The sequence below is a fragment of the Neofelis nebulosa genome, chromosome 14 (assembly GCF_028018385.1).
Source record: "Neofelis nebulosa isolate mNeoNeb1 chromosome 14, mNeoNeb1.pri, whole genome shotgun sequence".
Classification (NCBI taxonomy): domain Eukaryota; kingdom Metazoa; phylum Chordata; class Mammalia; order Carnivora; family Felidae; genus Neofelis; species Neofelis nebulosa.
This window is the reverse complement of record NC_080795.1, coordinates 68,042,203-68,058,179: the sequence shown is the minus strand read 5'-3', so window position 1 is coordinate 68,058,179 and position 15,977 is coordinate 68,042,203. Positions and strand designations below refer to the sequence as shown.

General features: G+C 43.0%; 2 protein-coding genes across 3 annotated transcripts in view; one reads left to right on the top strand and one right to left on the bottom strand.

The window, feature by feature from the left end:
- Positions 1 to 6,382, bottom strand: part of NSMCE2 (NSE2 (MMS21) homolog, SMC5-SMC6 complex SUMO ligase) — a 217,098-nt gene extending 210,716 nt beyond the window's left edge. For both annotated transcript variants that reach the window (XM_058699037.1, XM_058699038.1), the window contains exons 1-2: positions 6,259 to 6,382; positions 1,039 to 1,209 (exon numbers count right to left, since the gene is read on the bottom strand). In XM_058699037.1, the coding sequence (XP_058555020.1) occupies positions 1,039 to 1,195 (157 nt within the window). In that variant the 5' untranslated portion in view covers positions 1,196 to 1,209; positions 6,259 to 6,382. The remainder of the gene's footprint in view (positions 1 to 1,038; positions 1,210 to 6,258) is intronic.
- A 48-nt stretch (positions 6,383 to 6,430) lies between these two features.
- Positions 6,431 to 15,977, top strand: part of WASHC5 (WASH complex subunit 5) — a 63,950-nt gene continuing 54,403 nt past the window's right edge. The window contains exons 1-5 of the mRNA XM_058699031.1: positions 6,431 to 6,604; positions 12,274 to 12,572; positions 13,269 to 13,414; positions 14,355 to 14,439; positions 15,035 to 15,135. Coding sequence (XP_058555014.1) covers positions 12,387 to 12,572; positions 13,269 to 13,414; positions 14,355 to 14,439; positions 15,035 to 15,135 — 518 coding nt within the window. The 5' untranslated portion in view covers positions 6,431 to 6,604; positions 12,274 to 12,386. The remainder of the gene's footprint in view (positions 6,605 to 12,273; positions 12,573 to 13,268; positions 13,415 to 14,354; positions 14,440 to 15,034; positions 15,136 to 15,977) is intronic.

Genomic DNA, 15,977 nt, shown 5'->3' with positions numbered 1-15,977 from the left:
CAAGAATATAGAGAAAAACATGAACATAATGAAGAGAGATAGAAGACAGAAATAAGATTCCATTTAATTCTTTTTTATGTCCAGAGATGAAAAATCCGGTATCTGAAATTTAAAATTCACTGCGCAGAATTAACAAGAGTAGACACTGCAGAAGACAAAACCAATGAACTTGAAGACACAGCAACAGGCACTATGAGCTGAAGCCAGACAGAAAAAGACCTGAAAAGAATCAACTAGCCTCAGTGACTTACGGGACACTATCAAGCTGTCCAATACACGTGTAATTAGAGTTCCAGAAGGGGAAGGGAGGGGAGGGACACAAAAACTATTTGAAGAGATGGTGGCAAAATTTTTTCTTAATTTAATCAAAACTATAAGCCCACGAATCCATAAAGCTTCAAGAACACTAGACACAATAAACAAAGAAAATCATGCAAAGGCACATCACAATCAAATCGCTAAAAACTAGCGATATTGAAAACAAACAAAAATCTGTTGCTCCCCTGCTCTGTATATAACATAAAATAAAAACAACCCTAATCCAAAGAAAGCAAATAACATCTTTCTAAATCTTCTGATTGAAAAATGTTCATCCAAGCTGAACTCTCCTATTTTGGTAGAGGCCTTCCTAGCTGGTACCCCTAGCATAAGCTTAGTCTATCAAGCACGAAGACTTAAACTCCTGCAAAATAACTTTATTATAATGCATTTGTGTCCCTTACAGTTCACAAATGTCACATACTTTAGATTGAATGATCTTTGAGGACAGGAACCTTCCTGTTTTCACCTGTAAATTTCTAGTGCAGTTTCTTCTAGCATAGAACTATTTGAAGAAACATGAATAAGTCAATCTCATTTAATTCTCAGTACATTGTTATGCGGTACTTAGAACACAATGAGAAAACAGATGCCCAGAGGGATTAAGTGATTGCCCCAAGAACACTCAAAAGGTGAGCAGTATCTCATATCCCTAGAATGCCTCCACACCAGGTTATCTCAAAGTAAACACAAAAGAGATAAATTTTAATTGTTACTTACTCTGAGTTTCCACAAGATCCAAGGCAACACTAGAAGCTGTGTCCATTCCAGAGCTGATACAGGATTGGAAGTTTTTCAAAGTGGAGAGAGCAGATTCTATACCACTGAAGGATATAAAACCAGTTGAGCCTGAACTTGAACTCGAACGTCCGGGCATCTTGAAATTATTGCCTAAGTTTTCAAACACAATAAAATAAGATTTAGGGGTCAGAATAATAACTGCATAAGAAAATAAAACTGCTATAAACATCCATATGAATGTATCTAATATCCCACAAGTGCCACACTATTACGAACATTCTCCATCCCTGGAGGGGACACTAAAGCATTGTGCTGTCATCTGGGCCACCAAACACAGATGCACTCAATACAAGGGGAAAGGGTCTTCGTTTTTCAAAGGAGGGAGAATACCCTCTTTTAAAACATTCCTTGGTTCTCTGAAGAATTCAACAACAGCATAGTTTTATGAAACCTAAAACATAAAGGGGTTAGACAAAGTAGACTATTCATCTGATGCATTTTCCTAAAAACTGATAGTAGTAAAAGTAAAGTAGTTTAATACAGAGAACTCCAAAATCTGTAGTTGTTAACTTATCTGACATATATGCATATTGAATTCTGAAAACCATAATATACTAAATATAAATTTAAAAATGTATATATATAGATACCGTATAAATTCCTGACAGTCCTCTGGTTCTAACAGATTTATAGACTTGGTAAGATCCCAGACTCTGTCAGTAAAAGCAGAATTTTTCTACATTATAGAGCAAAATATGGAGGCCATATGGAGTAGTGGTCAAGCATGTAGCCTCTAGAACCAGACTACCTCAGTTAAGAGCCGGATTCTGCCATTTGAGTAACTGAATGACTTCAGGCGAATTACTTAACCTCTCAGTGTTTCATTTTTCCCCCTCCTAAAATAGGAATCATCCAGGGCCTAGCTCAAGGATTCCTGTGAGAACTGAATGAGTTAAGGTGTATAATAAAACACTGAAAATAATGCCCACCAGATAAATCTTTAAAAGCGGAAGCAAATATTATCATCAACTTCATCATTATGACACTGTAAGCGACAGTACAGAGTAGTGCTTACAAGAATGGACAATGGGCAGAGATGCCTGAAAATTCTGTCCCATCCATGCTACTTAAAACTTCACAACCCTGGTTTAGTTGCTTACCTTCTTCTATCTTCAGTCTGAAGGAAATTATCTATCTATCTCACAGCATTATTGAAATCAAATGTTGTAGTTTTCTAAAACTTGTCTGATCTTAAGAATCAGTTGACATGGTTCTCAAAAACATAGATTTGGGGCACCTGGGTGGTTCAGTCAGTTGAGCATCCGACTCCAGCTCTGGTCATGATCTCGTGGTTCATGAGTTCCAGCCCCATGTCGGGCTCTGTGCTGACAGCTCAGAGCCTGGAGCCTGCTTCGGATTCTGTGTCTCCCTCTCTCTCTGCCCCTCCCCCACTCACACTCTGTCTTTCTCTCTCTCTCAAAAATAAATAAACAAAAAAATTTAAAAAGAAATATAGATTTATATACAGGTACTCTCTCAGACCTACTAAATCAGAGTCCCTAGTGGATACTCTAGGAAACCAGTATTTTTATGAATAACCCCAGATAATTCTTAGAATCAAACAAGTATGGAGAACACTGAAATAACTGCATCTCGACCCCCGCCAAACTTGTATGTTGAGAGCCTAACCCCCATGGTGATGGTATTTTGAGATGAGGCCTTTGGGAGGTAATTAGGTTTAGACATCCTGAGGGTAGAGCCCTCAGGAAGGGATCAGTGTCCTTATTAGAAGAAGAGGAGACACCAGAGTTCTCTCTCTCTCTCTCTCTCTCTCTCTCTCTCTCCACCTTGTAAGGATATAACAAGAAGGTGGCCTACTGTGAACTAGGAAGGTCCTTACCAGTATCCAACCATGCCAGCGCCCCAATCTCCAGCTTCTAGTCTCCAAAACTGTGAGAAATGAATTTCTATTGTTTAAGCCACCAGTCTATGCTATTTTTCAATAGCAGCGGGAGCTGACAAAAACACACAGTGTATACAGGGAATAATATAATCCAGGATAAATGGGAAGTATCTAGCACATGGTAAGTATCCTTATGATGCGCGTGCAAAATTCACATTACGCGAATGAAACTTTACACTTGCACAGAGCTGGGGAAAACTTCCTTCTGTAATGCTGGAGTATTTCCAGGGAAAAGATTCAGACTGAGAAGCAAAGAGCATGGATGGAGAGGACAGATGGCGTAGACGCACTTTTCCTTACTTCTACCGCTATGTACAGCTAAGCACATTAACTCACAGGACGGCAACCCGCCTCCACCTGCGAGACGCCAAAGAATCATCAGGACCAAAATGTCAATCACGCAGTGGTTGAGAAACCCAGGTTTAAATCAACCTCCACTTGGGAGTCTTCCCCAGTAAGAATAATCTCTCTGTTCCCTGAACGTATCGTTACCAAGGAAGTTTAAAACGAGGTTTCTTGAGTTCTTCCCAAGCAAGTTATTTTGCCTCCCCTAACAGACCTTGTCTGAGGCCATTCGGGCTGCTGTAATAAGACACCAGACTGGGTGGCTTATAAACCACAGAAATTTATCGCTTAGTTCCGGAGGCTGGCAAGTCCAAGATCAAGGTGCCAGCTGGGTTGCATTCTGAAGGCCCTCTTCCTGGTTCATAGCCCCCAGGCCTTCTCAGTCTTCCTCTTCACAGGTCGAAGGTGCAAGGGAGCTTGAAGAGCCTCTTTTACCAAAGGCACTAATCCCATTCATGAGGGCTCTAGCCTCAAGACCTAAGCACCTCTCAAAGGCCCCACTTCCTAATACCACCACACGGGCATCAGTATTTCAACACATGAATGGGGGAAGGAGAAAGACAAAAACATTCAGCAGGTCTAAGATTCGCTTCAGGCAGGACTAGTTATTAGCTAACTTAAAAATACTGTTTCCGGGGCACCTGGGTGGCTCAGTCGGTAGAGCGTTGGGACTCTGGCTCAGGTCAGGATCTCACAGTTGGGGAGTTCAAGCTCCACATCCGGCTCTGTGCTGTCGGCCTGTCAGTGCAGAGCCTGCTTCAGATCCTCTCTCCTCCTCTCTCTCTGCCCGTCCCCCACCCGTGCTCTCCCAAAATAAATATTTGTTAAAAAATACTGTTTCCCCAATCAACAAAACTAAAAGGCAACCGACAGAATGGGAAAAGATATTTGCAAATGACATATCGCATAAAGGGTTAGTATCCAAAATCTATAAAGAGCTCACCAAACTCCACACCCAAGAAACAAATAATACAGTGAAGAAATGGGCAGAAGACATGAATAGACACTTTTCCAAAGATGACATCCAGATGGCCAACAGACACATGAAAAGATGCTCAACATCACTCATCATCAGGGAAATACAAATCAAAGCCACACTGAGACACCAGCTCACGCCGGTCAGAGTGGCTAAAATGAACACATCAGGAGACTATAGATACTGGAGAGGATGTGGAGAAAAGGGAACCCTCTTGCACCGTTGGTGGGAATGCAAACTGGTGCAGCCACTCTGGAAAACAGTGTGGAGGTTCCTCAAAAAATTAAAAATAGAACTACCCTATGACCCAGCAATAGCACTGCTGGGAATTTACCCAAGGGATACAGGAGTGCTGATGCATAGGAGCACATGTACTCCAATGTTTATAGGAGCACTTTCAACAATAGCCAAATCGTGGAAGGAGCCTAAATGTCCACCAACTGAGGAATGGATAAAGAAGATGTGGTTTATATATACAATGGAATACTACTTGGCAATGAGAAAGAATGAAATCATGCCATTTGCAGCAACATGGATGGAACTGGAATATTACGCTAAGCGAAATGTCAATCAGAGAAAGACAAGTATCATATGTTTTCACTCATATGTGGATCTTGAGAAACTTAACAGAAGACCATGGGGGAGAGAAGGGGGAAAAATAGTTACAAACAGAGAGGGAGGGAGACAAACCATAAGAGACTCTTAAATACAGAGAACAAACTGAGGGTTGATGGGGGGTGGGGGAGAGGAGAAAGTGGTTGGGGGACATTGAGGAGAGTACTTGTTGGGATGAGCACTGGCTGTTGTATGAAACCAATTTGACAATAAATTATACTAAAAAAAAAGTTTCCCCGGAGGGCCCCTGTGTGTTTCAGTCAATTAAGTGTTGGACTTCAACTCAGGTCATGATCGCTCAGCTTGTGGGTTTGGGCCCCGAATCAGCCTCTGTGCCAACAGCTTGGAGCCTAGCCTGCTTGGGATTCTGTGTCTCCCTCTTTCTCTGCCCCTCCCCACCCCCCACCCCCCCGCCCCGGGGGCTCTCTGTGTCTCTCAAAAATTAAAAAAATGTAAAAAAAAATTTTAAATACTGTTTCCCTCTCTCATCTTTCTGTACAGCACAGTGGTAAGCACAAAGCAAACAATTTACAGACACTATATTGACCTTTAAGTCCATGGGGACCTGTAGGAGTCCAGCCAGAGCTGTATCTCCCTTTACAAGATGCAAGGATACTTCTTTCTTCATGAAGCCTTCTCCTATCCATACAAGCAATTGCCTGCCCCACCCCCGCCATGCTACCACTATCCCTCCCTCTCTTTCTCCATCACACACACACACACACTCACACACACACACACACACACACACACACACACACACGATTATAAAACTCATCACAACTATTCGTTCACGTGGCTACCACTCCCTCACTCTGGGAGCAGCTTAAACTAGAACTCTGACACGTTCTACAGCATGTAAAACAGCTCCTCTCACAAAACCGGCGATCAATAAAGAACTGAGACTGACAACAATAACAGCAACCACCATTTCCCCATAAACGGGTGCTCCGGCGCTTCACTCTCATTATCCTAATCCTCACAACCATTTATAGGAGAGAAAAGGAAACTGACACAAGAGCTTATTTAAACGACCTGCCCGAGGCCCTGCTTCTAAAGACAGCTCCAACTGGATTAATCTGCACCAAGAATTCGTGATCAGTTCCCTACCAGGGGAGAAGGACGGAGAGATGGCGTCTCGGGAAGGGGGGCAGCCTGCCCAAGCCTCACTGCTTAACGTGCAGAGCCAGGACCGTATCCCAGGTGGACGGACCCCAGCTCAGGGCACCCGCGGAGGGCCCGAGAGGGAGGCGACACCTCCCGCCACCCTCACCATCGCCACCCCTCGCTTCTGCCTTACCTGGATGTCCGACCCAGCTCTCTCCGGCTGCACCCGGACTGCCCCCACCCGGACCCCAACTCCTTCCTCAACTCCCTTCTCTAGTCGCTGAAACCGCGAGCGCGGGCTCTCGCGTCATCAGCCGGCGCCGGCGAACGGTCACATGACGCCCCGCCCTGGTCTCCGCCCCTCTGATCATGTGACCGCCGGGGGAGCCAGAGGCGGAAGCGGGGGTCCCGCAGGCTGGCGATCGAGGGCTGCGTCTAGACGGGGACGCGTGCGGAGAGGGAGGCGTGGGGACCCAGGTGCCAACCCAGTCCGCGATCGCCGGCCCTGCACGTGCGCCCTGGCGTGGCCCGGGTGACAGGTGAGTTGGGGCGGGACGCGCCCTCGATTCGGTCCCCCGGCCCCTCCCCAGCCCCTGGCCGGGCCGCGCTGGCCGAAGGGGCGTCTGCGGCGTGCGGTGCGGTCTCGATGCGGAGCCCGGCTTGGAGGACTGAGGGGCCTCCTGGGGCGGGGCTGCAGTCCAGGCTCTTCATCTCCACTTAGGTGGACAGATTTTTCCACGCCGCCTGGGCGCTTTAGGAAGTGATGTTCAACTGCTTGGCCCGCATCTGTGCCTTCCAAGTTTCCAGGAGCCGTGCTGGGTAGACAGTGTTATCCCTCCGTTTGCCCTCGAGAAAATTGAGTGGTTCGCGAAGTCTCGTCGAGTCTGATGGACCCGGGTTTGAATTCTGGTAATGCCGTGGGCTGCGAGTTGGAGCAAGTCATTCTTGCTTTCTGCACCTTAATTCCCTCACCTGTGTCATGCCAGTGCCAAAGTTCTCTGCATTTCTCAAAACAGTTCCAAGGGTCCTGACTGGTTTATGGGTCGCACGGTCGAAAACATAAGTCACAGAGCCGGTAATGGAGCCGGGTGTCCCGATTCCAAGTGCGCGGAGCTTACTCCAACATAGGTGATGGAGTCAGGGGAAGGAACCGAGAGGTCTTACTGGCCCACGACCAGGAGCACCTCCCGTTTCTCTTTCTCCTGTCCCTTCCAGGATTTATGAATGGGACTAGAGTGATCAGACTCATTTTAGAACTCTTCTGGAAGAGATTTGTGGGTCACTTTTATCTTGGTCAACAACCATTATATTTTGTTTCTGATAATGGACAGGTGGAGACCAATGCTTCCTTTTTTATGGAACTGAGATCTTATGAAAGGATAAAAATAGACCTATGTTCTTTTGTCCTCTGAGTAGGGCAAACAGCGGTTTGTCCCCGGACAATTTTATTTCCTTCAGAATTCAGTTCTGTACTTACTCGGTAATTGGTATAATGATGCCATGCTGCATTCTTGAAACATGTTGTCTGTTGTCTAGGATTACTTTCCGAACTGTAAACCACAGTTCCATACTAAATTCTATTTTTTTAACATTTAAAAAATGTCATTTATGAGTATATCTAGTACATATTATTCATTCTAATCTAAACACTCACTTTCAATTCTTCATGTGTTTATACACACAAATTTACCAAATATACACACATATTTACCATTACTAGTAGTTTCAGGATGGTTACTTTTGCATAAAGCTAAACATGATGTAAATTTCAAATAATTTTTTAATTTTATTTTTTAATATAATTTATTGTCGAATTGACTTACATATAACACCCTGTGCTCATCCCAACAAGTGCCCTCCTCAGTGCCCATCACCTATTTTCCCCTCTCCCCCCAACCTGCCCCCCTACACTAAATTCTTAAAAATAAAGTTACAGCTACTTTTTGGGTGCTTTATAAAAGAAAAGTAGGCAATTGAGTGGGATCTCTGGTTTCATTTCATGCCAAATAGTAATGCAGCATATATTGAGAAAAACTGGTCTTTATGAATTTTCTTCATCTCTAGCAGCAAAAGAACCACTGAATAGAAGATTCAATATGGGTTTTTCTGCAGTGTTCATTTGCACCTCATTCTAGAGTGATTTTTTAAAAATCTCAACCATGTCTTAGCACCTTCTATAAAGCCACATAATTCTGAAATCACTGCAACATGATTAGGCATCTTTAATGTTGGTTCTTAGATTCTGTTCTTTAGGGCAAGTTTTTCAGCCAACCTTGGGGTATTTACCAAATAATGTAACCAAATAATATCTTGAATGTTGCCAACAGTGTAAGGATTTAAGGATTACAATAAGAAGTAGATACACAAAAGTCTTGACATGTCATTATCCCAGGCCTAAGCTAACCTGACCATGTGCATGCAGGTGCTGAGTGTATCTGTTCATCCTTTTTTTTTTTTTTTTTTTTTGCTTGGGGAGGGAAGGGAAGAAGGCAGGTAATGGTGTTTTGCTTTAAAGATGTTTTCTCCATGGTCCCATTGTCTGGCCTGTGTTGGTATCCAGAATCTGGTTGCAGTTACAGCAGTGAAACATAATTTGTCCACCTTGCAGTTGTGTCTGGAGTTTCTTCCTGCTTAGACCTGGTATCCTTAGACCTTAGATCCTTCTGGGTTAGTTTGGTGGTCTTCAGAGGACTTCAGTGACTTTTTCTTTGCCCCCCCCCCCCATTTGCCATTATTTCCCCCTTTTTCTTGTCTCATTTTCCCAGCCACACCCATTCAGTGCAAAAAAAATGGAGTGAAATTGGGCCGCATGGCTGGCTCAGTCAGTAGAGCATGTGACTGTTGATCTTGGGGTGAGTTGGAGCCCCACGCTAAGGGTAGAGTTTACTTTAAAAGAGGTGGAATGTGGGGAGCCTGGGTGGCTCAGTCAGTTGAGCAGCCGACTTCGGCTCAGGTCATGATCTCGTGGTCCATGAGTTTGAGCCCCGCGTCGGGCTCTGTGCTGACAGCTCAGAGCCTGGAGCCTGTTTCAGATTCTGTGTCTCCCTCTCTCTGACCCTCCCCCATTCATGCTCTGTCTCTCTCTGTCTCAAAAATAAATAAACGTTAAAAAAAAATTAAAGAAAAAAGAGGTGGAATGAAATTATCTGAAATTCAGCCTATTAGAGATCAACATGCCTTCACAAGTAAACATCATGAGAAAATGAAAGGGCTTGTTAATAATTTATGCCTTAATGTATATTAAAGGATACCCTCATTGGAGAGAGTTCTAGACAACTGTAATGGCTTCTTAGCAGTCCCTGCTCTTGGAGCAACCCCATCCACTTCCTCTGATCTGTGTTTCTATCCTGTGCTCACTCTGCACCAGCCACATCAGCCACTTTGCTGTTCCTGGAACACATCTAGTGCATTGCTGACCTGGGGCCTCTGCATTTACTTGTAAATCCTGCCTGGAATGCCCTTCTCCCAGATCATCACTTACTGTAAAATAACAAACTACCCCAACACCTAGTGGCTAAGACAAAAGACATTTATTGTCTTACAGTTTCTGTGGTCAGGAATCAGTTGGTGTGGCTTAGCTGGGTGCGTTCGGCTGAGGGGCTCTTGGGAGGTTGCAGCCTAGCTGTGAATAGATGCCGTCGTCTGAAGGCTCAGCTCGGTTTGTGGGGGGGAGTCCCTTTTCAAGCTCATTCAGGTGGTTGTTGGGAGGCCTCTCACTCCCTCATCACAGGGCTCTCTTACAACATGACAGGTTGCTTTCTCCCAGAGCAAACAAGCTAGGGAACGCGCCCCAGCCAGAAGTCACAGGTTTTTTGCAATCTAATTTCAGAAGTGATATCTTTTACATCTACCATATTCTGTTCTTTAAGAGATAGGAAGCCACACTCAAGGAGAGGGGCCTCCAAAGGGCATGAATAAGGGGAAGGAGGGCATCGGGGACTGTCTTAGGGGCTTCTGACAACACCCGGATACCCTTACTGCTTGCTACCTCACTTCCTTCTGGTCCCTGCTCAAATATCTTATCAGAGAGGCTTTCACAAACTAAAACAGCACACACTCCGTCTCTTTATCATGCTTTTTCCTTCCCAGCAATGATCACAGGCTGATACCTAATGTATTTATTTGTTTATTGTCTCTTCTCCACTCCCAATAGTATGCAGGCTTTATGAGAGAGAGCAGGAACTTAGTTTTGTTCACTGAAGCAGCCTCAGGTCCTAAAACAGTGCTTGGCACATGGTAGGCACTAGATGCCTGTTTACTGAATGAATGAATCTGTAGCATTAGGAATGCTTCCACCTACAAATAATCCCAAAGCCAACTAGCAGTAAATAAAGCATAAAAACAGTTCATTTTACAAGGATTACAGAGATAGGTGGTGCTACAGTTGAATCAATGAGTCAGTCACCTCAACAAGAATTTAGAGCCTTTCTTTCCCTCCAAAGCACAATCTGCAGGTTTGGGGCCCTTTTTCTCTTAGGCTCATCACCTCATGGTCTCAAGGTGGCTATTGAAACTTCAGACAAGACATGTTCATTGGGCCGCATTCAAAGACAAAAAGAAGAGGGATAGAGGAAAGAGAGAAATTTCCTGTGCTTCTCTCCTTATCGCAGGAGGGAAAAACCATTTCCTATCAGGTCTGCCGTAGACTACCTCTTACGTCTATTTGGTCGAAACTGAGTCACGTGTAGCCCAGATTCGGGGGCGATGAGAAAATAAAGATCCACCTGTTCTGTCCTCTATAGGAAAAAAGGGAAAGGAGGGAGGGAATTATTGTTGGAGAATCAACAGCATCCTAGGAAATGAAGACATTTCTAAATACTGAATCAATAAGAAGAGACTTATAAGAGGAAAAAAGAAAACCTTTAAGGGTTACACAAAAGATAACTACACAAGGTAGCTCAGCGCGAGTGAACTTTGAAAATATGTGACAAGGGTTGGGGAATGTTTTGCTGGGGCTGCAGAGGAAGCCCTCTCCTGTCCAAAGTCTTCCCACATTCTGGTTTCGCGTACAGTGAAGTCCTCACTATTTTACTGTTTACTTTTTGAGTCCCTGCAGCCAGAAGATTACATATGAACGTAAAAATTGGCATGGATATAAAAATTGTAATGATCACTTGTAAGATGAGTTCCCTTGCAGATATTCATGTGCTAAAGAGTCTCTTGGGCTGAATTCTTATTTTTGGTGGTCACTCTTCTTAATGCTAATGTCGTGTCGATAGGACACAGTGCCAGTGCAAATGTTAGGAAGTACACAGGCCTTCACGAAGTTGAAAAATAATTCAGGCCTGCATGAAGCTGACCCAACGATGACCTAGCTAAATTAACAAGTAGAGGAGAGCAATACAGCGAAGATGATGACAAAATTAACACTTTCAAAGATAATGATTTGAAAAAAGAGTTGGAAGAGGCCTTTGGGAAAATGAATGCTGCCTTGAAACATCTTTTTTTTGTTGCAAAAATTACCTTTTTCTAAGATCATGCTATGAAAGTCAGCTATGAAGTACAAGATATGTATTATCAAAATCACAATTTGGTGAGATCAACTTTCAGCACATTCTTTGTGTGTCCCTTGAGTTAGTACGTCCTTGTTGCAACTTTACTCTGAATTGTGGGTAAGTACGGAACTTACTTTCATACGTTTTAATTACATCATTCTGAGATACCTTGCTAATCAAAACTTTTCCACCGCTCAGTATGAAACATTTGTCTCTACTTTAGCATCACTCAGGAGTATTTCTCAGGTATGTCTTACCCTTGATAACAAGGGCCTCCGATGTTTTCCGTATGAGAAACACTTTTTTCAAGGTGGCTCCCTCAACTAATTCGAGTGGATTTGAGGCACAGTTATCTTTTCCAGAGGTAAAACAACTCCCGTAAGGACAATTTAATAATCAGTGCCCAACATAGGGCACGTTGGAACCGCGATGCTCACTGGCTCCTCCCAGCTGCATCAGGTCCTTTCTCACGGGGAGAAGTGAATAAAGGATTGAAAACAGGCCAAGAGTGTTCACTTAGCAAAGTCCATCCACATGGAACACCGGGAGGAGTGGACAATAAAGGCCCTTCCCTCATGTCGGAACTCATTACTTGTTTTAACTTTTTTTTTTTAAGTGGGTTTGGGAGAAGAATAAATATTATGCATGTGTTACATATGCCCCCTTTAAAAATGGAGATTTTTTTTTTTTTATACTTTCCTTTTGGGATACAGGTCCTTTAATGGAGCAGCCAATCTGTCAGCAGACCTGGTTTCATCTAATGATTTACAGACCTCAGCTCTGAAGCCAGTGAAACATTCCTCCCGGCCAGGCACTCATCCGCACGATGTTGGACTTCCTAGCTGAGAACAACCTGTGTGGCCAGGCAATCCTAAGGATTGTTTCCTGCGGTAATGCCATCATTGCTGAACTTCTGAGGCTCTCGGAGTTTATCCCTGCTGTGTTCAGGTTTAAAGACCGAGCCGATCTACAGAAATATGGAGATATCATCTTTGATTTCAGCTATTTTAAGGTAACCTTCCTCCATAGCATTTTCAACACTATCTTTCCTACAAAAGCATGCTTTCTCTGGGAAGCGTGGGACCCTGAGAGGCTAAGTAATTATGGAGAAAGAGTTAAAGAGGAAAGCTTTTATACCACATTTACCGTCAGCTAATTTGAAAATAATATAGGGGCGCCTGGGTGGCGCAGTCGGTTAAGCGTCCGACTTCAGCCAGGTCACGATCTCGCGGTCCGTGAGTTCGAGCCCCGCGTCAGGCTCTGGGCTGACGGCTCGGAGCCTGGAGCCTGTTTCCGATTCTGTGTCTCCCTCTCTCTGCCCCTCCCTCGTTCATGCTCTGTCTCTCTCTGTCCCAAAAATAAAAAAAAAATAAAATAAAATAAACGTTGAAAATAATATAAAGGTGTTGTGGGGAAGCCCTAACATAACATAATCACACTTTTAAAAAGATAACTTTGGTGAAATGTATTTTATAGTGAAGGTCCCACACTTAAAAGCTTGCCGATCATGGTTACAATCCAACTTTGTTTCTTTCAAGGGGATTCCGTATCTAGGCGTCTGTTCTCTCTGTTACTTTCTGTTGCTCCTCTTTCAATTTCTGATCCCCTTTTTCAATCATAGGAACACATTTTTAAAAGACCGTTTAAAAAATGTTACCGACAAGTATGCTTTTATTGACGTTTCACATGAATGTGTTTTTCTTCTTAGGGTCCAGAGTTATGGGAAAGCAAGCTGGAAGCTAAGCCAGAGCTGCAGGATTTAGATGAAGAGTTTCGTGAAAACCACATAGAAATTGTGACCAGATTTTATTTAGCCTTTCAAAGTGTGCATAAATATATTGTAGACCTAAACAGGTATTAATTCAGTAATAGCTTATTCTGGGGGTAACTAGTGGAAAAGGAACGGGCAAGAGCGTGCACGCCTTCCTGAGTTCCTCTCCTACTGTGCGTAATTGTCTTTTCCTTCCAGTGGCACTTGTCACCTTTAGTATTTTAGAGTGTTGTTATGCTTTCCTGCTCTTGTGAAGCGGTACGATAACCTCGGCTTGTACTGAGTCATGGCTTTCTTTCTTTTCTTTTTTTTTCTCATTGAGGCATAGTCCACGCATAATGTTTACATTCCTTTCAGGTGTGCAGCATAGTGATCTGGTAGCTCTGTAAGTTGTGCTGTGCCCACAAGTAGCTACCGTCTGTCGCCGTGCAGCACCCCCTTCACCCCTGGGACTCCATAACTGGAAGCCTGTACCTCCCTCGCCCCTTCCCCCATTTTGCCCACCCAGCCCCCACCCCATCCCACTCCCTCTGGCAGCCGTCAGTTTGTTCTCTGTATTAAGCCATCTGGCTTTCCATCCTGTAGTTTATGATCATATTTTAGCATCTTCTTTAGAGAAGTGGAGAAAAAGCTTATTTTTGTAGCATTAGTAACCGTAGCCTGCCTTCTCATCCCTAACTGCACAGTGTTTTCTTCCTTTCAGCCCTTAAGAATTCATTACTCAGCAGTTTTTAAACTATTCCATGTCTTTATAATGTTACTTCTAAGATACTTATGATTCATAAATCAGGACTAGAGACGGTTCTTTCCGCTTAGAGTAGCCAGTGTTAGCAAACCTGTGGCCCTAACCGCTGGGAGTTCCATTTCACGAGTCCCTTCGTAAAGAGCATGAAGGGCCACAAACGTGTGAAGGCCAGAATGTCTGGTGTCTTGTCTTATCTTTTAAAAATCTTTATATGCCTTCTTCAAAAGTGGTCATGTTTTCATTAGAATGAATAACTTGCCCTGGGGTTTCATTTCTAGATATCTAGACGATCTCAATGAAGGTGTGTATATTCAGCAAACCTTAGAAACTGTGCTCCTCAATGAAGATGGAAAACAGCTTCTAGTAAGTAATAGTAGCCACTTAAAATAGAAAGTCAAGAATGTCAACTTTTTTCCCATACGTCCCAAAGACATACAAAGTACCCTTCTTTAAAGGGAAGCAAATAAACTGACAGTTCTCTTCCAATCAACAATATCTGAATTTAGAACATAGTAGACTCTGAACAGAATTACAAGTGAGTGGAAATCATGGGGTGGTGGTGAACTTCCTCAGCGCAGTCCTATCTTCTTTATCTTCTGCATCCCAGACCTCCAGCCTTGGAAACTAGTACGTGATAGTCACTTAAGAAAAGTTCGTTAACCAGGTAAAGGGTTTAGAAGTATTCATAATGTTGGGACTCCATTTGGGGCCCCAAGCGAAATACCAAAAATAGGCCAATTGAAAGGTAATCACTGCAAATTAAAATTTATTTCCCATAAATTTTCCAAAGCCCATTCTGTACAGAAGGTGAGAGCCTTTGGGAAAATCTGCAGTCTCCTTGTAATATGAAGCCTTTAGGAGGAATAGGAACGAAGTGATTCTTTTTAACCCTCGTCAACTTCATTCCATAAGAACGTAGACTCCTGTGAGTTGGGCCATTGTCTTTCTCTCTTCATAGTGTGAAGCACTGTACTTGTATGGAGTCATGCTGCTGGTTATCGACCAAAAGATCGAAGGAGAGGTCCGAGAGAGAATGCTGGTCTCCTACTATCGATACAGGTATCCATCCCAGGGCTGGGACCGCACCCCCCAAAAGTACCGCTATTGGTAAAACGCAGTAGTTTCTGTACTACTCGTCGTGAATGGCAGTGGTACGATCTAGAATGAAAGGCGTGAGGTTCTTATTTCTTCTGAACATAATGGAGAAATGTAACAATTACTCTATATTTGTATCATTACCATAATATATTATTAATAATATATAATTATATTTATATAATAATATATATTATAATTACTAATTATAATTTATATTATTAATAATATTATAATATTATAATTATATAATAATAGATTATATGTCATGTAATCTATATATTACACATAAAGGAGCCTATGTGTTTTAGATTATTAGAGACACATAGATCATCATGTCCACAATAGTACCTCAGTTTTTTTGTTTTTTTTTTTTTAAAGGAATCTGAATTTTCTTTATCTTAAAGGTAAATTTGGAAATGTTGGAAGTCTAATGAATGTTCTTTTTTTTTTTTAAGTCTTTAAATATTACACCTTGGCAGATGTAGGGACGTGAATAAATTTTCTGTTGTCATTTTTGGTTTGATGACTTTGGAAAGCTATTTCTCAGAGTTAGGTGGGAAGTGAATTCTCACCTGAATATATGTGGAAACAAAACAACAGCACATATCACAATCACGTGTTTCGTATGTCTGTCCAGAACTATGACTTTAAGGGGTAGGGTCTTTAAATCAGAAGCCACTGTAAAGTTCTATAATTCCAGTATCTACCACACAGATTTCAACGTGCCGAGTTAATGAGTCAAAACCTGGATGTAAGGTCAATATTAGAATAAGTCAAGGGGTGCCTGGGTGGCTTAGTCAGTT